We start from the raw sequence: 23,275 nt of genomic DNA on the forward strand, positions 1-23,275 counted from the left end.
TAAACTTACAGAACTAGTTACCGCTTTGCATGTGCAGTAAGACATTTTCAAAGGGAACCTAATTATATATTTTAATAGCAAGTAGTACCAACAACTGATATTTTCATAGATCTTATTATACACAATTTAAAGCCTTCCAGTTGTGAAGCTGAGTACCTTTCATCCCCCGTAGCCGGCACTTCACCAGAAAATACCCACTGAGGGGGTTTTGTTTACAACCCGGTGCGCTCCTCACCCCCTCCAACACCCCCTTATCTTCGCTAATTTGGATGTGCCTCAACACCCTCCCACAGCCTGCCGCTCAGATAAAGCTAACAGGCGGCGCTCGCCTACTCCTCGCTAATTGTCTCAGCTCACAGGTAGAACCCTCCTAAGCGACGCAAGGGCCAGGGCGGAACACGACGCTGCGCGACGGGCCACGGGCCTTATCTCTTCTGCTCCCCGGGGCCGGCTCCTCCGCGTGGGTCTGAAGGCCCTCACAGCCGCGGCAGGCGGCCCGCCCGCCTCCCTGCGCATGCGCGGCGAGCGCCGCGGGCAGCTCTGGGAGCCACCTCCCTCGCCCCTGAGTGGCGGCCGCGTCACGTGGTGCGGCGCAGGGGCCTGGGCTGGTGCTGCGCGCGCCGGAGAACGTGAGTGCCGTGGCGGGGAGGGGGCCGGCGCGAACCCCCGCCCTCCCCCACCGCCTCGGCCCGCCGCTGCCCGGCAGAGAGCGGGAGCCGGCCGTGAGGCGCGACGGGGGCGGCGTGGCCCGGGCCCGGGCCCGGGCGTCGCGTCCGGCGAGCGGCCGCCGCCCTCCCGTGCCGGCGGCTGCCCGGTGCGGCGAAGCAGAGGCGCTGCAGGGGCGCCTGGGCTGCGGGAGGCTGCCCCTGACGCCGGTAGCTCTCTGGAGCTGGCTTCCAGCGAGGTGCCCGCCGCCGAGCTCGGCTCGTCGGCCGCCGCTGGGAGCGGAGCGGCGGGGCGGGCTTGGCGGAAATGAAGCGAGTTTCAGAAGTACCCAGTGTTTCCCATTTCGCTTCGCAGTTACTGCCCGCGCTGCCCTGCTCCGCGCCCGTCGGACGCCGCTCTGGCGAGGGCCTTCGGGGCGGCGGCAGGAGGCGGTGCCGGCCCCGGCGGGGCTGTCGCGGCGGCGGCTCCGGGCGCGCTGCGCGCTCACGCCGCCAGCAGCTGTTTTATTTATTTATTCAGGTCTCCTTGAGCAGTTTTTTTTTTTTTTTACGGATTATGTAAATAATCAACTGATGTAGAAAAAAGACCCAACCCCAAACTGACCAGAACTATATTCCTGCCCCTCCTTGTTAGAGGGAGAAAATGGTAAGAAAGCCAGCCCGAAACCTGCAGATAGCTTGCACCTGTGTCAGGAGACGCAGTGACACATGCACCTTGGCTGTGTATGGTGAACTTTTTTACGTTTGTGTAAATACCCCGTTTAAGCAACTCAGGAGTTACAAAATGCATTTAATGATATAGCTGCGTCGTTTTAATTTCATGAGACAGTGCAGTGATGCTCTTCCTGGAGCTGCATTTTGCTAATTCAGAGATTTGAGGTCTTGACACGAGTTAACACTTATACTAGAAAGTGTGTACTTCTGAATTGTTTGTGTATTTAACCAATGTTACTTAAAAGGGATTGCATTAGAAAGTAAGCTTCCTGTCCTTCCCTTCTACGGCAAACGGCTTTTCCCTCGAGGCAACGCAAGCTAAGGAATGGGAAACTTGCAGGAGCCCTTGTGCTTCACACTTCTGGACTGGAGTCAGGGAAACATGGGTTATTTCATTTTAATTCTATTACTAAATTCTTGAGATAAATAATGGAGGATGCTCTTCCAGTATAATTACCCAGTTTTAGGATTATCCAAGTCTAAGTATTGCAATCAAGTAAAAAAAAAAACCAACACCCAAACCCCTGACTCTAATTAGTAGTTAAACATCTATGAAGTTAAAACTCGAACAGTGGCCTTATCTGAAGTTCCCTGTTGTTCTGATGTATTTTTATTTTCTTTAAACTGTGACATCACCTCACCTTCACCAGTGCGGTGATATAACTTTAGATAGTTATGATTATTTTCTCTAACTTGAATTATGTGTAGATGCATCCCAGCATTTTGAGAGGTAGTTACTAATTACCATCCATTGTGAAGTGGGGATAGTAAGAATATTTATCAAACCTTTCTGTGTCCCTTTCCTTCCACAAGACTGGGAAGGGACTTAATATGTCCATTATCTCCCCTCAAAATATTATGGTAAAGTAATTCTGACTAACTGACAAAAGAGGTTTAGCAACAGCTGATGTGTCAAAGAAATTATCTATTGACGCTTTCTTTCTACCTTGGTCAGAAATGCTTTATCTGACTATGTGTGGCATATAAATTTAGAGGTGAGAAAAACGATCTCTGTGTTGCTTGTAGGTTTTCTAACAAAAAAACCACAGTGGTAATGTGTTGCTGTTTTTTGGCTCCTGTATAGATCCTGAACAGACTTTTTTTCAGTGAAGGAAAGCCTAGTAATTTCTAAGAAGAATTGCTAAAATGTAGACTTCTGTAACTGTAAATTATAAAAATCTGTAAAGGTTCCTGTTTTTTCTGTCTGTTTTACACTAAAATGACTTGCTGATTTGGCAATTGCAGCAGAATTTCTATTCTATAAAATTTACATAAGCAAAACCTACTGCTTTTGACAGTGTTATTTATAATCAGTGTCTTGACTAGAATAAGATATAACCTATTTTTATTAGGTTGTTCCATTTCAGGAGCTGATTTGTATTGCGTGATAAAAAGACTGGTGTGATCTTCGTCTCCAGAGGAGGAAGGAGGGACTAAATCCTCTTTGCCGTAGGTGAGACCTCAGTTTTGAGGCTCGTGAACAAAGTACTTCCACAGTGGTTGTCTGACAGAAGTAGTGGAGAAGCTGAAAGACCAGAAAGCAAGGAGCTTAGTGGTAGATTAGTCACGTAATGAATATGTTTTCAGTGTTGTCCTGGATCACAAAGTAGAGAAGCTTTTGTTGTTCTGATTTTTCATGAACTGAAGAGGTTTTGGAGACTGTTGCATCAAATAATGTTTATGATATCGCCACTAGAGGATTTTTTTTTGCCTTTTTTCAAACTTTCAAACATAATTTGTTTTTCCTCTTGCAACTTGGGATTGCTGGTTTTGTTCTGATTCTGGCTGCTTAAGTTACTGATGTGTAGTGCCCAGCACGTGAGTTGTCATCTGCCGTGCGTCATATCAGCTTGAGGGTCAAGCTGGTGTCTGAAATGTGTGATGTAAATTCCATAATAAGCCGCCTAGTCCATGCTTAGTCAACTTTGTTGGCTCTGAGGGAAGTTCTGACAGCAAATGATTTTAGCTGTACATGGTGGTGGAGTAGCTTCTTAGAACTGAATGACTGTTTGGACAGACTGACCTCTGCTAGAATTCAAACTGTCAAGTTTGTATCTCCCCAAGAGTGGCCTAAGGAAGCTCGTTGGTTCTAAGTGCTGTGTCCTTGCGTGGCATAAGGAAGTGTTGCTTGCTATGACTTCAATGTCGTTGTAGCTGACTAAAATTTGAAGGCTTTGAATTAGAAGTGGATGCCATGTAGGAAATGAAGGCAGACAGATAAAATATAGTTATCTTAAGCAGATTTTAGTGAGAATGTTAGTAGTCTCAAATGATGACAGAATATAACTGGTCTTTACAATGATAAGTCTCAAAGAGAAGCCTAGTGGATACTTGTTCTGATGTTCAGATTTGTATATTGATTCTAATTATATTTAAATATATGATAAATATGTAAAGTAAATTGATTTCTCTTTTGTGAATGAAAACATGAGTCCATAATTGGCAGGGCTTCCAGTGATACTGCACATTAATAGTTATAATGAAACAGTGTGAATAACTTTGTATTTTAGTTGAAGGATGGACAGGTTGCAGCCTTTAAATATTTTTCTTCTTAGATTAAATAGCAGTAGTCAAACTAATGAGGCAATTAAAAGCCTAAATGCTTAGTGTCTCAGATGTTCATACATAAGATGTGAGGCAGAGTACGAGATTTGACCTAGTCCCTTCTGTTCTTTCCTCTGAAAGCTGTCTCATTTATTTTGGGATAAGGTGTCCACAAGTATTCTTGGCATGTGTTGTTTAAGATGTATATATTTTGTTGTGAATAGTAACTGTCACACCCTTCAGAACACAATTTTCAGTTTTAAGTTGAAGTTGTTAGCTTCAAAGCTTATTTTGTTAAGGGTTTCTTTTTAGTAGTACTTAAGAGGGTTAAAGAACTGTAAAACATTTTCAGTGTTCATGCTGAAGCAGACATAAGAGGCAGATGAACTTCCTTATTCTCACAGAAAATTTTGAAGGACATTTGAAATAAAATGTGTAATTTTTTTTTTTTTAAAAAAAGGACTTGCGATGTAGCCTTTTATGCAGTTGTTTTATGTTGATATTTGACTATGTATCGTTTCCTTTCAGCAAGGTAGTTACTGACTTACACATTTGCAATACAAATAATTTAACTTTTCTACCAAATTGTGAAACATCATGTTTTTTCAAAGTTCAGTATTCCATTGTGAATGGAAGCACATTATGCCCTTTAAAGGCACATTTGATTAATCCAGAAGTCATTCTTTATAAAGTAATTACTTTTATAATTATGTCAGAACCTTGTCTTTTGGTATGAACTGTGTAATTGACTATATATTTCAAAGCTTATTGTAACTGGCAGCTTGTGGTTGACCTTCTCCTTGCATATATATTAAATATAAACAGGGTGATTAATTTTGTTTCAAACTTCTGAATTTTTTCTTGCATTGTTGTTTTTGGGTTTTTTTTTTTGTTTGTTTGTTTGTTTTTCTGTTATGCTTTCCTTTCCCTTCCTCCTCTCCTCTTCCAAAGTTGGAGGGCAATAGTAAAAGGGTTTACAGTTTGCTTCTGCTTCATTTGTAGGACTCTTCTTTTGCCCTGAAAACATTTTCGGTCTTTATTTGCAGAAGTCTTTGTACCCTGAGACTGTATCTTCATAGACAAGTAGTGTGGGCCTGTTGATGCTTATCTGTGGTGTGAAAGGGTTTATGTTCAGAATCTGATATTGACCCTTTTCGTGTTTCCAGTGTTTTTTACATTGGTCTAGCTCTAATCTGGACATGTGGGCTGAATGCCTGATTTTTTTCTGGAGTGCGCTGGGTTCCTTTTCTGAACACATCTTCTGGTTTAGTTTCATCTGAAAAGAGACTAGCTCATGCACACTCAGGCCACGCCATGATGGGAACTACAGTGAAGTCAGTGGGGGCAATGGAGAAATTTGCTACAAAATGATACTCCTGATCTGAACTGAAAGAGTAACCCTGGGATTTTTTTCTGTCAGTAGAGAGTTATACAAAGCAGTTCTAGAGAGAAGGATGGTGACAGATCTGAAGATCAGGATGTGCCATGCAGATAACAGCAACATCTGTAGACCACAGCTGCATTCACCCTTGGTGGGAATGAGATATTATACATCTCTGTCTATTCATAAAAATCTAGGCTTCTGTCAGTGTGGGGCTTTTTTTGTAAGGAGAAGGACAGTGGGCTGGATTTTGCTTCACATAAACATAAAAAAAAATTTCAGGGTAGTTCTTTCCATCTTGGGGGGAGCAAGGCTACAGGGAGATTATTCTCCTCTAACTTCAAATTACAGCTATACGAAAAGACAGTATAACATTTCAATTTAGCTGGTATTTACTAAAGTATTTATTACACGATTTTTCAGTAATGTAAAGTCAAGTGTGACTCTTGCTCAAGAATGAGCAAGGGAGGTTGTCACAGTAAAAATAAAAGTTTAAATGCTTTGCACTTGGTTAGTACAAAACAAACAAACAAATTCCGAGAATGTTTAGTTCAGACATTTATCTTGAGTAGGTGACAAAAATGCAGACACGTGGCAGCCTAGATGCAAGACAAATGTCCATTTTAAGTCTGTTCTGGAAATTTGTACATTTTGAAGTGGGTGGCATGTTTTCAAAAAAGAAAAAAGAATAAGTGTTTCGTTGTTTCAAGCCTCATTAGACTTTTAATAAACAGAGTAAAGGCTGAGGAAGAATGTTCAAGTATTTGAAAGCCCTGTGTATTTTAAGTGAGTTGCATTCCAGAAGGCTGTCAAATAACTACTGTTTTTTCTTATACCTTTTTTCCTTTATAGTCAAATGCATAGTGTGTCTTGGCTGGCATTTTTCATTGCTCTCAATAATAGGAATGATTTATACTATATGGCACTACTGTAATCATGGTGTAAACCACTCCTAGTGGTGTTACATGATTATTGTACAGATATGTGCTGTATGAGGGTTTCTTGTACGTTAAAAGTATTTAAAGGGGAGTTAAAGAGTATCAGAAGCAGGGGGGAACTGTAAAAAGTAAGCCTGTAGTATTTGGCATTTTGAACAACGTGGTATGGCAAGATTTCGGGGTTTCCACATAACTTGGGTTTAAATGATGTTGACTATTAAATTCTAACGGTTTCTATGTCAACTGTTTTGTGGTAGGATAAAATTTAGCTGTGTCAGTGGTACAAGAAAAGTCAGACGTTTGGGCAGATGCATATAAGAACAGTTTGGGGCTGTTGGTATACGTGGTGTCAGAGCATGTAGTGTAGAAACAGAATGACATTGATTAAACTTTTGATTAGCTAAGTACTTTATTTGTAACATTGACATTAAAAAGTCAAAGGTTGACAATGTTAACTATCATCTGCAACAGTCAGTTTACACTTTAAGAGGTCTTAGGTCAGTTGAAGTTTGTAGGGACCACAGCTGTGGTCTCTGTAGTTAAATTGTAAGGATCAGAAACTCGTTTTTAAAGGCACCAGTGTAGAGTTATACAGTTAGTACATTGGCAACTTAACTGTTTTATATATAAAGGGAAAGGAGGTGAATGGGGTGTTGAGATGAGGATTTTGTATATATCTAGATATTTCAGTAAGTTTCATCTGAAGCCTGGTGGTGAAGTTTTAAAGAGTAAGTGTGTATAGCTGGCTCTGCATAGTTCATACTTATGTGTGAAATAGTGCATTGAGTATCTTCAACAGTTTGGCAAAGAACTGGCATCCTAGAGGTGGAGAAGAGTGGCCACTCTATTGTTGTGCCACCTTGGAGAGTTTTGAGAACTAAAAATAGTACTGGCCATGTTCAGGTGGCCCTCAGAAGCAACCTGAAATTCAGTGTCTCTTCCTGTCTTCTGCAGGTGGTTCCATGTGTTATTCAATGCAGCTTCCTCCCTCCTCTCTATCGGCTTGCACAGGTTAGCTTGATGCCCTTTCTCAGTTCCTGTCATAGTAACCCTGTTTCTAGCTACATCTAGAACTTTTATAGCCCTTTTTAATCCTCCATTTTATCTGGCATAAATAGGACAGAGATGAATATTTAGTTGTAACTGTCTGTAAATTTTATATGCTGTTCTTGTATATGCTTTCCTCCTACAGTTTTTTTCCTTCATCGCATGCTTTGAAACTAAACTTTGAGTTCTAGTCGCTAGGAAAGCATAACAATTTTCAAAGCTTACATTTGGGAGTACTTAGCTGTATCTCTGTTACTTTTTGAAATTGTAACTTTTAATTTCGATTCTTAGCTTGTATTGAGTATTAGTAAAAGTTAGAAAAAGGTCATGAAAAAAATTAAAAGCAAAGGTGGGAAGCCTGAAAACTGAGACTCTAGAGAAGAAGTTTTAACTGGTTTCCTTCCTGAGATTTTAATAATTGTGAGTGAATGAGCATATTAATGAGAACACCCAGTAATTTTATAGATTAAGTAAAGCCTGTTCAGGGACGTGAAAGAGAGGCTGCAGATTCCTTTTTTTCACGATGCTTATCTGAATTATCTGTAGAAATCTGTTTTACTTGTCTTGTACCAGTTTAAAAATTGTGATTTTTTTTTTTTCTCATTTGAATTTTTGTTCCGATTTTAAAAAGAGGTCTCTGCCAATTAGCTCAAAGAATTTGCTGTGTTTAAAAAAAAAAAAAGCCATGATGAGCTTGAAAACACCATGGTATATGTATAATAATGCAGTTATCTTTTTTTCTTTCAGAATTTCCGAAACTTGTATGGTTTTGAATTCAAACAAAAGACTAGAAACCGGAATCTTCACATTTCTTTGAATAAGAAGTAATAATGCAGCGAAGGCAGGGAAGAGTCAGTGCTGGACTGCTTTTGCTGCTTTATCAGATTTCTCAAGTTGGGCTCCAGAACATTCCTTGTGTTACCCTTGGGGTACTTGCACTGAATATTTTGCTCTTTCTGAATCCTGTGAGGCCACTGTCTGAAGTGTGTATCAGTGTAAATGAAGGCTTCTACAGAAAGAACTGGCAGCGCTTGCTGCTTTCTCCTGTCCACCATGCAGATGACTGGCATTTATATTATAACATGATGTCCATGCTGTGGAAGGGGATAATGCTGGAAAAAAAGCTTAAGAGCATATGGTTTGCATACATAATTGCAGTATTTTCAGTGCTGAGTGGAGTTGTTTATATGGTGCTGGAATTCATGCTTGTCAAAATTCTGGATGATCCTTCGTATGAAATGAATTGTGCTGTAGGTTTTTCAGGTAAGGCACATAGTCCAATTTATATGTGTAAAATTAGTGTATATATAGGCACTACATAGCAATATTTGTTGAATGGAGAAAATATAGGTGTACATCCATATGCATGTATGTGGTGGTTATGTCAGTGAAGTTATCCTCTTCCTGCCCCAGACAGTGGCTGCAGAACCCCACTGAACATTTATCATTGGTGGCAAAATGGCTGAAATATGTGTACCCAGTCCAGTCTCAGCTGGGCTTTGTGCGGTTAGCTTTTATATGGTACTCCAGCTATTGCTGGGTGATTTGGGGGCAGAAATATACTCTGTAATATTATTCTCTGTGAACAACTGAGAGGTGCTGCCATCAAGCTGCTTTCTGAATGTCTTTTCTAGTATCATCCTAGAGTATAGGATGAGAAGTTGAGACCTAGAATTTGTGAGGAAGTATCCCTTTCGGGTATTCACTTAGGTAACGCACCATCCATGTGAGGTTTTTACTAAATGTTCATATTGGTCCATGCTTTAAAACAGCTGAGTTATCAACTTTGTTCTCACTAGGAATGAGAAGGGTGAATATTTCAAGAATTTGTGATGAAACGTGTTTATGCTACGTAACTGGGAATGTAATGCTACCATATAATTGGGTAGTGTTGAGATATCACTAAGATTTCTTTTTTTTTTTTCACCAGATTAGTCTCCAGCTTCTCACTTAGCCAGATAGCAACATATGCATCCATTTCCTCAAATAAACAGAAGGGAAGTTAGATTTAGTGATATAAATATCCAGGGGATGCAGCTTTGTGGCTTCCCATGCTTTACAGCAAAAGAGACCAAGTTGCTGAACAACAGTGGTGCTGGCAGGCCAGGCGAGTGTTGGTGATGGGCTGGTGGGGTCCCCGTCTCACTCCTTGCAAGAGACTCATGTCAGCCATACTGCAATATTGGCTGGAGCATATATTTTTAGATATTTTAGTGAACTAAAAAGATGGGGACTAAGCATCTAATGTACTAAGCCATTTGTGCAGACGACAAAAAGTCAAGCTTTTTGTCAATTTAGGTATTACCTAATTGGATTTTAATTTACATGTTTTGCAAGATGGATAGTTCAGATCTAGTATCAAGTATTGCAGCCTGTTCTGATGTGATTTACCTTCTGCAGCATCTTTTGAGTATTCTGAGCTGGGAAATGTGGGACTTCAGCCAATGTGCATTTCACCATTATTTGGGCAGCAAATTAAAGTAGCTCTGATAGAGTTAGTATCCATAGTTGATCTTTCTAAACCTTCAACATTCTTACCAGGATCTTCAGCATAGAATCATAGAATGCTTTGGGTTGGAAGGGACCATTAGAAGTCATCTAGTCCAACCCCCCTGCAGTGAGCAGGGACATCTTCAACTGGATCAGGTTGCTCAGAGCCCTGTCCAACATGGCCTTGAATTTTTCCAGGGATGGGGCCTTCACTGCCTTGCTGGGCAACCTGTGTCAATGTTTCACCACCCTCATTGTAAAAAAATTGCTTCCTTATATCCAGTCTAAGTCTACCTTCCCTTATTTTAAAACCATTACTCCTTGCCCTGTCACAACAGGCCTTGCTAAAAAGATTTTCTCCATCTTTCCTATAGCCCACTTTATGTACTAGAAGGCTGCAGTAAGGTCTCCCTGCAGCCTTCTCTTCTCCAGGCTGAACAGCCCAAACTCTCTCAGCCTTTCCTCACAGGAGAGGTGCTCCAGCACTCTGATCATTTTTGTGGCCTCCTCTGGCCCCGTTCCAACAGGTCCATGTCTGTCCTGTGCTGAGGGCTCCAGACCTGGACACAGGACTCCAGGTGAGGTCTCGCCAGAGCAGATGGGCAGAATCCTCTCCCTCGACCTGGTGGCCACGATTCTCTTGGTGCAGCCCAGGATATGGTTGGCCTTATGGTTGGCCAGATTTTAAGAGTTTTAGAATGCCTGGATTTCTTTTTTAATTATTTTAAGTGGCTGAAACAGACCTGCCTTTTGTCGCACTGGATGGAACCTGACTGTACACCAGGTCAGGCAGTTCCAACGGACACTTAAACCTTAAAAAACAAACAAACAAAAAACCCAAAAAAATTTAAAAATTGGAGCTGTACAGACAGGGTTCTGGTGTGCCAAGGGTGGACTGGATGGAGATGGCTCGTAAACTATGCTGCTGCTATCAGATATTTCTGTCCTTTAGTAAACTTACAGTTTCTGAACGAGTCCATTTTTTTCAGCATTCCAGTTTATATTTGATCCTAGAGTAACAATATTTACATCACTGGATAGGTTAAGGAATTTTGCTGTCCCTTGTTTTCTGTGGTGTTAGAAGGGGAGGGAAATGCTTTTCATGTTTTTGTTTAGTATCTGTTGTATCTGTTATATTAGTTATCTGTATTGATGTTCAACTCTGTCTTTCCCATGTCAAATCTTAGTGTTGATTTTTTTTCAAACAACTGTATGAGCTTTCTCTTGAGAGGAACTTTTTCAAAAACATTTTGAAAGTTCCAGTAAATTATGTGAATTCATTCTGTCATACTGTTTCTTGCTTGCATGATGAAACAGTTGCAGTCAGTTAGAAATGAATGATTATTTATTGTAATTGAGGGTGATTCATCTACTTTTTTTTCAGAAACCAGTGATTCTGGAGTATATGTAAGATGATTTTCCATTAATTCACAATTTGAGCCTACTGTTGAGCTTCACATGCATCTATTTGTCTTGTTTTCAGTAATGGCTTTTCTCAACTCATGGAACGTTCCTTTGAGTTCAGTAATTTTATCAGTTATTTCAACTAGAACTCCCATTTTAAAATTGTGTGTATTGTTTTGATTACTTGAATAGCTGCAGTGAATAGGCATATTAAAAAACAACTTAGAACTGGCTGTTATACAAATATGTAATTTTTATCCTTTTTTTTTTAAGTCACTAAAAAGTATCACTGGGGAAAAACTGCTTAGAACTGTTGTTCTGGCATGCAACAGTATGCTTCATGGTGCTGTGAAACTGCATGGTACTTCAATTTCAGTAGTTGTTTGCATGTCTTTATTATTCAAGCACAAGTACTTCTCTCTTTATGTGTTTTCTTCTTGTTTGCAGGAGTCTTGTTTGCTTTGAAAGTTCTTAACAACCACTACAATCCAGGAAGAGTCAGCAGTGTCCTTGGATTGCAGATATCCAGTAAATATGCTTGTTGGGTCGAGCTGGTGGCTATTCATTTGATCTCCCCAGGGTAAGTGCGTAAAGTGTTTCAAGGTTAGGAGAAGAGATTTGAACTATCTGATGTAGTTTGAAATGTATTCTGAAGTACATGTAGCTGGTATCCAAATGGAGTGTTGGGGCTACAACTGTTTGGGCTATAGTCTGCTTTTTTCCCTAACACCCTGTGTTTTGACCCCATTTCAAAATACAATACTGAAATACTGCGTCAAGAAGGTATTACTAAGTATTTGGGGAAAGATAATAAAAGTTGATGGACAAGGAAGAGGGACTTGCGTTTTCAGCAAAGTAATGAAACTCATATGCCATAGCACCAAGGGCTTCATTAGCAAAACAGCATTCCACTGTTTGCTTGCTATTTCTGTCCTAGTCCCTTCTGTCCATGTGTTGTAGTCACTCCTCTAATTTATGATAAAGCTGTCATCCAGTATTCTGCAAATTTTTTGCAGTTTTACTGTACTGCAGTCTTGCTGATCGCCTGCCTCAGTTTTCCTGTGTGCTTAGTTCTGCCTGCACAGTTCATCTGCCCCTATGTCTGTGAGAACAGTGCCTTTGTCTTCTTCGGCAGTTGATTTCTGGAGTTCTAGTTGCAAATCAGTAATTTTCTTGTATAATATTTTACAACTGTCAGTCATATTGGAGAATGTATGCGAAGTACAGACACCAGACTTACAAATGATCAAATCACAGTTTATATAAAATTTCCCACTTTTCAGAAAGATTTAAAAAAATAAAAGGGGGGGGTGGGGAGCAATGCTGACATACTCCTCATCAGATACTATGATATAGCAGATAAAACATTTCCTAGACCAAAATGAGAATTCAGATATTACTGATTTTAAACAGTGGTTTTATTGCTTTACGACTTACTGCCTGATTGACTGCAGCAATGAGTCCTAGGTTAAAAGACAGAACTAGAGTGCTCTGTTCCAAGTGTGAGATGAGAGGTCACTTGTATGGTATTACTACAGGTATAAACCCAAAGTTTTTAGTGCATTAAAAACAGTCTTCTAAAAAATATAAGCTGTCGTGTTAGCTTAACGTGTTTTTTATTTGGTGATATGTTTGTGTCTGTTTATTATTAAAGAGTAATGAAAGAACGTTATGTCTGAAGTAAAACCATGAGCATATCATACTGTATCTGGTAGAGGAAGAATGCAAATTTAGTGGCTGGGTGCTCTGTTTTTTTAGTTGCTTTACTGCAGAAATGTCTTTGGGGTAGAAAGTGTATAGAAGCTTCAGAAATAATGTCAAAAACCTTTCCGTAATTTCATGGGAGCTTAGATTGCTGCCTGGTCTAAAGAACCTCTACATTGTTACATGCAGTCCTTACAGGACAATTTCACAGCACTTAAATGATAATGGGGGCCATAGAAAACAAGTAGTAATTTCCAGAAATTCATGTCCCAGAGCACAACATGTTTAATTAATAACTGCTGTCTGCCTTGAAATGAACAATAACAATTGTATCTCTCAGAGCATTGCTCTTAGATGCTCACCTGCCTGCTCAGGGCATGTTGTAGTATTTGAAGTGTCTGGTTAAATGGTGTCCCTTTATAGATCAGGTTGCGTAATTCAGTGTTGAGTAGATAAGAGGTTAGTAATTGGGGCAGAATTCTGTCCAGTCAAAGGCATGCAATAAATTTGGCCTGCCTTAGTGGCTTGTTATATCAGGATCACCTGAGAATCCATAACCAATGAAAGATTCAAAAATAATATTGAGGCTATGGGAAATTTTATTTGTGTCCTGCGAGAAGGTTTAGGGTTTTACTGGCATTTTAAAATTCTTTTCTTTCTCATTAATGTTTCTGTTATGGGGAAACTTTGAAATAAATGTAGTGTCCTTCTAATCTTCACTTTCCATAAAGTAAGGATGTTGAGATGTAGGCTTTTTACAGCAATCCTTGAGTTTATTTCTTTGATGGAAGAACAGGCATGTGAAAAGTTATCTTACGTTTAATCTCTGTGCCTCTTCCGGAATTGGGCATGTGGTATCTGAAGTCATCTACCCCTCTTTCATGAAGATGCTTTACCTATACTCACTATGAAAGGAAAAGCTTATCTTTCAGGTTGTTTCTGAACGAACTCAAATTTATCAGATTGACAAAGGCAACACTTTGGGATTGGAAGCTGGATGTTACCGGTTTTTTCAAACTTCTTTTTCAGCAAGTTAAGAGTAACAAAGGATGAAAATAATGGGAGAGGGAAAAGCTATGAATGGAGAAGAGTAGAGGATGTCATTTTTTCAGCATTCAGAGGAGTTGAGGTTTGATATTATGACTATCCAGAATTGCTCTTTTTGCAGTTTGCCAGAGATAGTGAGACTTGCTATTTTGGAGTTCAGAGAATCACAGAATCACAGAATAGTAGGGGTTGGAAGGGACCTCTGTGGGTCATCTAGTCCAACCCCCCCGCCGAAGCAGGGTCACCTACAGCAGGCTGCACAGGACCTTGTCCAGGCGGGTCTTGAATATCTCCAGAGAAGGAGACTCCACAACCTCCCTGGGCAGCCTGTTCCAGTGCTCCGTCACCCTCAGAGGGAAGAAGTTCCTCCTCATGTTCAGACGGAACTTCCTGTGCCTCAGTTTGTGCCCTTTGCCCCTTGTTCTGTCGCTGGGCACCACTGAAAAGAGCTTGGCCCCATCCTCCTGACACCCACCCTTCAGATATTTGTAGGCATTTATAAGGTCCCCTCGCAGCCTTCTCTTCTTCAGGCTGAACAAGCCCAGCTCCCTCAACCTCTCCTCGTAGGGGAGATGCTCCAGTCCCCTCACAAATCTCAAAGACATATGACGTTTCTGTAACTCGCTGCATCTCTGAAAACTGACTTAGGCATTTCTCTAGGCCTCCTTTTGACCTGTGTTTTGGTAGGATTTATAGTTACTGACTTTCAGGTGTCTGATGAAGTTTTCCAGATATGTGGATGATGCAATTCATGAAGTGTAAAATTCTTCGTACTTTGAGTTTTTTCTATTTTCTAAATTAGTTCTAGCCTTGTTTCCAGGTTTCTCTTCATAACTTTTTCTAAATAAATAATATTGATAAGTGTTGATCTGAGTCCATTGAATTGACCTTTTTTTGGCAACTTAAGATGCTTATTGGAGTTCTTAAAAAAAGAGAAGCCTTTGCAAACTGAGAACTATCTCACGCAAGAACGAGAGCACAGCAACAGATCTACATTGGGCAATAGAGATGCAGATCATTGTCATAAGCATTCATAACTGACAACTGAAAATGTTATACAGTTGTAATGTATAATGGATCAACAATGAAAATTAGTTGTTGCTTCATTTCACCTCGGCTCAAGAATCTATGGGAAATTAAAATCTCAAAGCAGATCATCATCAAAAATGGTAAACGTTAGAGGAGTGCTGAGCTTTTAATAAAAAAAAAAAAGAAAACAAAACCCTGAACAACAAAACAAAAAAAATCCCAAACCCAATCAAACAATCCCACAAAAATGATTTATATATATATTTGAAAATATGAGAACATCTTTTGACAAATCTGGTTTTAAATCTTGATTATTTTGCCTTGTACCTTCCTCAGTCTCAACCCTGGTACAATGTCTGGTGTGAATACAAATATTTTGCATAGCTCTAGGAAACTTAACCTCATGAGATCTATTGTATGTATCTATTTTCCTATTTCATCTGCTTTTTTTAATTTATCACTTGTTTAATGCTTAGGAATATCACTGAGTCATCACTGTTTATCAGACAGATTTACTGTTGAACTGTTTATTATTCTGTTCATTGAGAACTGTCACTCAGGAGCAAAAGGGCTAAGAACAACCAACCAACTAAAACAAAGCCCAGGTTTGACAGGAATGGCATTACATGATGAGAACCATTTTGTAGCCTTTTATTGTTTTGTCAAACTTGGCTTTTACTTTCCTATACTGTTTTCCCAACAAGTTACAAAATTGCTAACAAGTTTCTCATTTCTATTTAAAGAAGCAATGGCATTTTCCTGTATAGGGCTGTGTGAAACAAGTTCACTTTTACTTATGCAGTCATTTAATTTGGTTTAATTTGCATTCAGGTAGGTTGTTTATCGCTGGTAGATCGACTGTGTGGCCTACTTTCTAAGCAATACTAAATTCAGTAGCAAAGGGTATATATATATGTGCAAGTGACTCTGTGCTTGTGTTAATTTAGAAATAAACTATAAATACATGGATTTGATTCCCATGGTCTCAAAAAATTCATTGTTTTTCAAAAATAAGGTTGGTCTAGATTCTTCTAGTACTTTGCTTTGATACTGTTTCTTAGTTTGCTTGTTCAGTGAGTGCGTGCTTCCTAGCATTGGAACAGGGGATGCATGGAATATAAGATCTTTTCGCAAAAGACTGCAGCAATGCCTTAAGCTAAAGATGTACTTGCTAAATAAGTGGCTTTCTCCCGTGGTAGAATCACATGCGTAAATAATAACCCCTACCAGACATTGGGGGTTGCTGTTGGGAAGAAGTTGTGGAAGTTGAGTGATAGGTGTAGATTTCTTGCACTGTTTTCATTTGTTGTGTCGGGTGACTGACACCGCGGAACTGAAACGATTCAGGACACATTCACCAACAGTGACAAGGAATAGATTTGCATTGATTGTAAGGATATTGGAACAATATAAATGTAAAAACTAAGAGGGGCTTGTAAACATTGGGTCAGAATCTCTCATACCTGAAAAACAAATGCAGTCCAAATAGTTCTGCCTTTGCTGAGCAGCCAAATGCAAAAGTATAATTAGTTCTGTTTAGAAGATTTTTCTGAAGTAATGTGCACATCAGCTCCATGGCAGATGTCTTCAGGAAACAGTATTTAGACCTATTGCATAATTACCATTAGTATGAAGTGAACGATTGAGATAAATAAGATCTCTGGGGATATCTGCATTTTCAAACAAAAAAATTTAAATGAGACATCATTTGAATTTCTTTGTACCAGGGAGAACATTAGTTAATACTGATAAAGCTCACTGACATTTAGAGAAGAAAACATGCAATTTAAAAAGTCAAGAACCCGGGTTTTATTCCCATTCAAAGTTCGGTGTGTGTTACAGGAACTGAAAATTGTACTGTGGAAAAAAAAAATCTACCAATTTTTCTTCATTAACCAGCAGGAAAAAAGTCAACAGTTTACCATGTTGCAATCAGGAGAATGTTTCTTCATTAGTCTAACTGAAAAGTATCAGTCAATTTTTACCTAGTAAAATATACATTCCAATCAAGACCTTGCTATTCTTATGAATAGTGTAAAAAAGCGTGTTTTGGAATCTGTTTGTAATGGAGGTTGCTTTATTGCTGATAATATAAGAGGTTTTAATTATATCCAGGATTATTTACTGTATATAAAAAGCAGAAAATAGGAGTAATCCCAGTTTTCTGGATTTGACAAGAAGATTGGAATTTAGAATACAAGTGAAAGGGGCCTTGGTAATATGTGTTTGGACAAGACTTCTTCACACAGCTTATTTTGTGATTTTTGTAAGCTGTTTATTAATTTCAGCCAAAATACATGGCATTTAGTTCTAAATTTTGCATGTAATCCTGCCTTGTAAAAACAGTTGTAGTTTTGTCATTAGCTTTTAATGTCTGCAGATAAAACTCAGGCATCCTCATAGGCAAGAAATCCATTATGCAAATTATTTAAAAAAGCAATCTACTGAAAATTAAAATTGAGTGTAAAATATAGTACAATGTCAAGAAGCTTGACACTGAAGTATTATTGAGGATTAATGGTTCAGATATATTTAAGTTCATTGGAAGTAGGAGTATCCACTTTAGACTAAGGCATGTGGATAGAAGAACATTAATTGCATGTGTAAACCAGTTATTTTATGTAATTTACTTAAATTGAATTATTCCAGCCTTTATAAAATCAGAAATATTATAGGGGATCTGAATGAGTCTGAGCTCAGAATAAATGCTCTGAGTGATAACTGAGAAAGACAAACATGTATAAGTTTATACACAAACATATACGTGTGTATATATATATAATTTATACTTAGCAATGTTTAGTCTAATGCACTTTTAAAGGTCATCACTATGATAAACTCGGCTTTTTGCAGAGTCTTAGTAGCCCTCTCATTTTCCCTTTCGAAGCAGAGGTGAGCACGGAAAAGAATGGGCCCTGAACCCAGGAGGGTGTGGGAGGCCTCTGCCCGATCTGGGGGAGACCCCTCTCTTTCTCCAAGCAACCTGTTCTACTACTTAAATGTTTTTAAATCTCTTGCTGTGACTTATGGCCATTACTCCTTACCCTATGGATAGAGAATGTGGAGAGTGTATTCATTCCTATTTGTGACAATCTTTTCCATCTTTTAAGATTACTTTATCTTTGAGAGAGTTCTTCAATAGACTTGAGTGGTTGTCATCCCTGTCTTCTCAGAAGTTGTTTTGTGGGTTGTTTTTTTGTTACTTTTCTTTTTGTGCAGGATGCAAAAAGTAGGTTCAGTTCTCCAGCCCAGTCTTGCCCCCGCTGAGCAGAATGGAAGGCTACTTTGTTTTACTCCTGATAGTGCTCCTGTTTACATATTTCCAGTAAAATACTTGTCTTTTCTATAGTGGTGTGATGTGTTGATCTGTGCTTTATTGTAGAATTCACTGTCTGCCCCAGGTTCTGTCCTGAAGGTGTCCTACTAGCCAGTCACTTCTAGCCTGTTTGTATAGTTGGTCATCTGTGGTACGTTCAGAACTCTGTATTTGTCTTTATTGAATTGCACCCTATTGTTTTTTTTTCCAAACCACTACTTCATTTTGTCAAGTTTGCTTTACATTGTAATGCCATCTCCGGTGACCCTTACAGCTTCTCTTAGTTTGTTGTCATTTTTAAATAATATTTGGCGTAGACTTTTGCAGAAATCCCCTGGATTCATATCCTAAGTTTGATAATGAATCACCGATAAGTATTAAGTCACAGGCTTACCAACCACTTACGGATCTGCTTAGTGTAGTTTTAGAGTTTAAAATTTTTAAGCCTTCTCTAGGACGAATGCTGTGAGACAGTGCTGTGTTCTTACAGCATGTATGACATCTGCTAATTCTCCCTTTCCATGAGGTTTGTTACCCTGTCAAAGGAGGAATTTTGTTTTCTGTTTCTGGTGTTCTTACCTTGGTTGACAAATTATGTGTATTATTAATTGTTGACCAAATGGTTTTATCTGGGAACAAAAGATAGTTTTTAGTCTGTAGTCCTCTGACTGAAGTCCTCCTCCTTCTCTATCTCTCTCTTTTTTTTTTTTCTTTTCTGCTGAAGAATAGGTATAGAAATACTCTGAGTCTTCTGGAACCTTACACATCCTCAAAAGAGCTGGGAAAAGACACAAGTTAACTACTTCAGAATTTTGCTGCACAGTTATATATTTTTTTCATTTGTTTTGACAATGTTAAAAACTTCTAAATAAAACTTTTTTCAGAGTTGCATATTATCTATATGTTTTAGTTGTTACATTTGGAAAATATCTATAAAGGTGTTTTCCATACTATAAATAATACCAAGCATTAGCAAAAAAAGGTATTAAGTTATCATTTGAGTAAATTACAATATAATATGTTCTAAAATGAAATGGTGTTTGCTTAACTTGGCTGTAACAGTAAGCATTTTGTTGATGTAAAGGAAGCTGTCTCTCTACAGAATTGCTTTTTCTAAGTAATTGCAAGTAGCAGGGTGTTACTGTTGATCATACTTCAATTAATTTTATGACAGGATATCTGATTTATCAGACTACTCATTTTCTGCATGTCGGTGATAGTACGTATGTGTGACAGTGTATCTGATATTATTTTTCGTTTGGAAAACCCTGTTTCAACGTTTTCATTGTAAGTTGCTATTCCTTGAATATAATTTATAATTAAAGTCAGTAGTGTTTAGGCCTCTAGTACACTAACCTGTTCAATAGACATGAAGTGGAAATTATCCCCCTAAATACTTGTTAAAGTTGAAGGTTTTTGTGTAAATATACATCTTCACTGTATTGCAAGTGAAGACCTTGATTTTGGGGTTTATGGAACAGTGTTGTGCTCAGATAAATCGAGGTGAGCATACAATTTGTTTAAAACACTGACAAGAATATAGGTGAATCACACTCATGTTGGTGACTTCTAGAGTAAGGCATCTTAAGGTATATAATGTTTTATGTTTACAGAGATTTTTCAAGTCAAGCATGTATTTTTCACAATTTTGGAAAATCTGTTCGAGAAGAAATCTGGAAAATTGGTTCCTCATAGATACTTTATTTTGTTAACTACCTCTTACCTATACATTTTCATATCAGCATTTATGTGTTACTCTTAAAAAAAGCATGCTGGTTACTTACAGGAGAGAATTGCAGCTCTACATAGCAGAATACAAGTTTGTGGCTAAATAGGTGGCAAAAGAATGAATTTAAATTTGATCTTTATCTCCCTCTAGCGACACATTCATTTTCATGTGTACTTTTACCAGTGATGCCTGGAAGTTGTGTTGTCATGAGTGCATATGCTATCATCTGTGTAACTCTTTCAGATTTCTAACCACAATGTAAAAAGCATAATGTTAAATCTATTTTTACATTAAACAGCAGGTACACTTCTGCTTAATGAAGTCAAAAAAGCTCATATTACTTGAATCTTTGGACAACCAGTATAAACCCAGTGGACTGAGTTATTTATAGTTGCGTATACTAGAAAATGCTGCATGCTCAGCAGGTTTGCAAATGGCAGAAAGCTGAGTGGTGCAGTCAACATGCCTGAGGGATGGGATGCCATCCAAGGGACCTGGACAAGCTCGAGAAATGGGTCTGTGTGAACCTCATGATGTTCAACAAGGCCAAGTGCAAGGTCCTGCACCTGGGTCAGAGCAACCCCCGGTATCAATACAGGCTGGGGGATGAGGGGATAGAGAACAGCTCTCCTGCCAAGAAGGACTTGGGGGTACTGATGGATGAGAAGCTGGACATGAGCCAACAATGTGTGCTCGCAGCCCAGAAGGCCAGCCATATCCTGGGCTGCATGAAGAGAAGCATGGCCAGCAGGTCGAGGGAGGGGATTCTGCCCATCTGCTCCGCTCTGGGTAGACCCCACTGTGAGTCCTGTCCCCAGCTCTGGAGCCCTTGGCACAGGACAGACATGGACCTGTTGGAACGGGACCAGAGGTGGCCACAAAAATGAGCAGAGTGCTGGAACACCTCTGCTATAGGGAAAGGCTGAGAGAGTTGGGGTATTTCAGGCTGGAGAAGAGAAGGCTGTGGTCTTTCAAAAGACCTTTTCTTATCAAAGACCTTGTTGCAGCCTTTCAGTACTTAAAGGGGGCTTACAAGAAAGATGGGGACAAACTTTTTGGCAGCATCTGTTGTGATAGGATAAGGGGTAACAGTTTTAAACTCAGGGAGGGTAGATTTAGACTGGATATAAGGAAGAATTTTTTTACAATGAGGGTGGTGAAACATTGGCACAGGTTGCCCAGAGAGGTGGTAGATGCCCCGTCCCTGGAAATGTTCAAGGCCAGGTTGGACGGGGCTCTGAGCAACCTGGTCTAGGAGAAGGTGTCCCTGCTCACTGCAGGGGGGTTGGACTACATGGCCTTTAAAGGTCCCTTCCAACACAAACTATTCTATGATTCTATGAAATCTAAATGTTAAGTGTATTGGCTTCTCTAACTTCATAAGAGGTGAACAATTTACAAATAATGCTTAAAGCTGATTAAGCTCAAAAGATTTTGAATGCTAAAATTGGTTGAAGAATTTGTAGAGCACCCCATAGTCATGGCAATATTTGGAGCAAATCTCATTATTTACTGTAGACGTGCTTCCATGTTGATGATTTCTCAAAAGACTCTAGAGCCTTTTCATTCTGAATGTAAATAGGGAATGATCTTTTCTTTTAAAGAGATTGTTGGTATATATAGCGAAGAATTTGGATCTCTGCATTTCACTCATTGTTCTTTTAATTTTGAGGGCACTGTGTTACAAAGATTACAAAAGATCTGCCTTCATGCTTATCTTAGAGTAATTGTGGGACTGTGTTGATATTGCAGTAGAAGGTACTCTATGCTTTCTCTTGAAACTGTAAATGGTTTTGGTAGAACCTACCTAGAGATTTCACAATAATTCTGTGGAATTACTTTTTTATATATTAAAACTAGTTTCCTATCTCAGTAATTCTTTACTTTAAATGCTTTTAGGGAAACTGTATTCTGTCCTTTAAACAAGCAGTTAAGAAGATCTCTTCAATTAATTTCCAGCTTCTTCAGGATATTTGTTAGATACTTTTGTGTAACTGTCTATACCTACCAATTTTAGGGTAGTTATTCCGAAAAAAAACTTGGCACTACGTTCTTGAGGGCAAGTAATTTCCCTGTGCTTGGTCTCACTCGGGACTTTCTCTGTTACAACAAATTCTGTACTCCCTCTTCTGGATCCCTACAAAAAAAGTCTTCCTTTCCATCACTTGCATGATTTTCCTTTTTTGTAGGACTTCTTTTGCTGGACATCTGGCAGGAATTCTTGTTGGATTGATGTATACAATGGGACCCCTGAAAAAGATCATGAAAGCCTGTGCAGGTATATAATTTTGCTCAGTTTGTAAAGTCTGCATAAGAGACACTTCTGTTTTTAAAATTTGGTGAGTCTTGCGTATAGAAATTCAAGCCATTCCAGTCAGAATGTTTTTAGTCAATTAAAGATATGCTGGTTATTAAAGTGAGTGTAGAAGAAAAATAATATCCTTTTTTTCTTAAATAGGGATGGTAAGAACCAGTAAACGTTTTTCTGATGTTTTTGCTTAGAGTACCACCTTTTAGCCTTCTTTTTAAACATTTATTTAGAGTAAAATATTTCACATAAGATGTCAATGAAAATGTCACTTAAGATCGAGTGTGGTGAAGCCATAAAAATATGCCAGGACACAATTATGTTTCCATGTTGATTTCTGCTACTTGCGTCCACTCTAGTGGAAGCCTGTACAGTTTGAAAAAGGCTGTGGGATGCTTGAGAAATTGTTACTGGAGTTGTGAAGCTTTCCAGCAATGTAATACTACAGCTTTTCATATTATAGTAGTGCTTATTTAAAAAAAAAAAAAAAAGATGGTATCTTTAGTCTAACAATTGTTTTATACAGCCCTGCAAATTTTTATATGAATACTCCAATCAATTTCAGTATTGTAATTGGAAGCCTAAGCCCAGTCACAACAGCTGTGCTGGGGTTGGTTGTCAGAATATCTGGGTTTAATGTCTGATTGCTTATTATGTTGAGTACTTTATTCATGGCTGTGCCATCAAGTTGACCATGGATGTGGTGTTTGTATAGTGGGAAATCATTTGTTCAGATGTGTATGCTTTTCACAGGAGGTTTTATTGCAGTTTGGTGATATAGTCTGTAAGTCGTACATGTTTAGCAGTTTTAAGTAGAAAAATAGACACTGATGCATCAGATTTCCTACTCCACTGGAGTGAGCAGACATAGTGTCATGTTAGTCAAATGTTAATATTGCATGTTTCTGTGGCACGGCGGTGCTGTCTGATGACTATTAGGACATAATATTAGGATTAAC

At 39.0% G+C, this 23,275-nt stretch overlaps 1 protein-coding gene across 4 annotated transcripts in view; it reads left to right on the forward strand.

Moving 5' to 3' along the window:
- Positions 1-539: 539 nt before the first annotated feature.
- The window catches only part of RHBDD1 (rhomboid domain containing 1), a 55,775-nt gene continuing 33,039 nt past the window's right edge, over positions 540-23,275 (forward strand). Inside the window, exons 1-6 of one of the 4 annotated variants that reach the window (XM_075417900.1) lie at positions 564-629; positions 2,732-2,832; positions 7,197-7,253; positions 8,037-8,552; positions 11,631-11,763; positions 22,198-22,286. In XM_075417900.1, coding sequence (XP_075274015.1) covers positions 8,120-8,552; positions 11,631-11,763; positions 22,198-22,286 — 655 coding nt within the window. In that variant the 5' untranslated portion in view covers positions 564-629; positions 2,732-2,832; positions 7,197-7,253; positions 8,037-8,119. Of the gene's footprint in view, positions 630-1,193; positions 2,833-7,196; positions 7,254-8,036; positions 8,553-11,630; positions 11,764-22,197; positions 22,287-23,275 lie in introns of those variants that run through there. The other 3 variants (XM_075417901.1, XM_075417903.1, XM_075417902.1) reach the window with 3 other exon arrangements.

The sequence above is a fragment of the Opisthocomus hoazin genome, chromosome 4 (assembly GCF_030867145.1).
Source record: "Opisthocomus hoazin isolate bOpiHoa1 chromosome 4, bOpiHoa1.hap1, whole genome shotgun sequence".
Lineage (NCBI taxonomy): Eukaryota > Metazoa > Chordata > Aves > Opisthocomiformes > Opisthocomidae > Opisthocomus > Opisthocomus hoazin.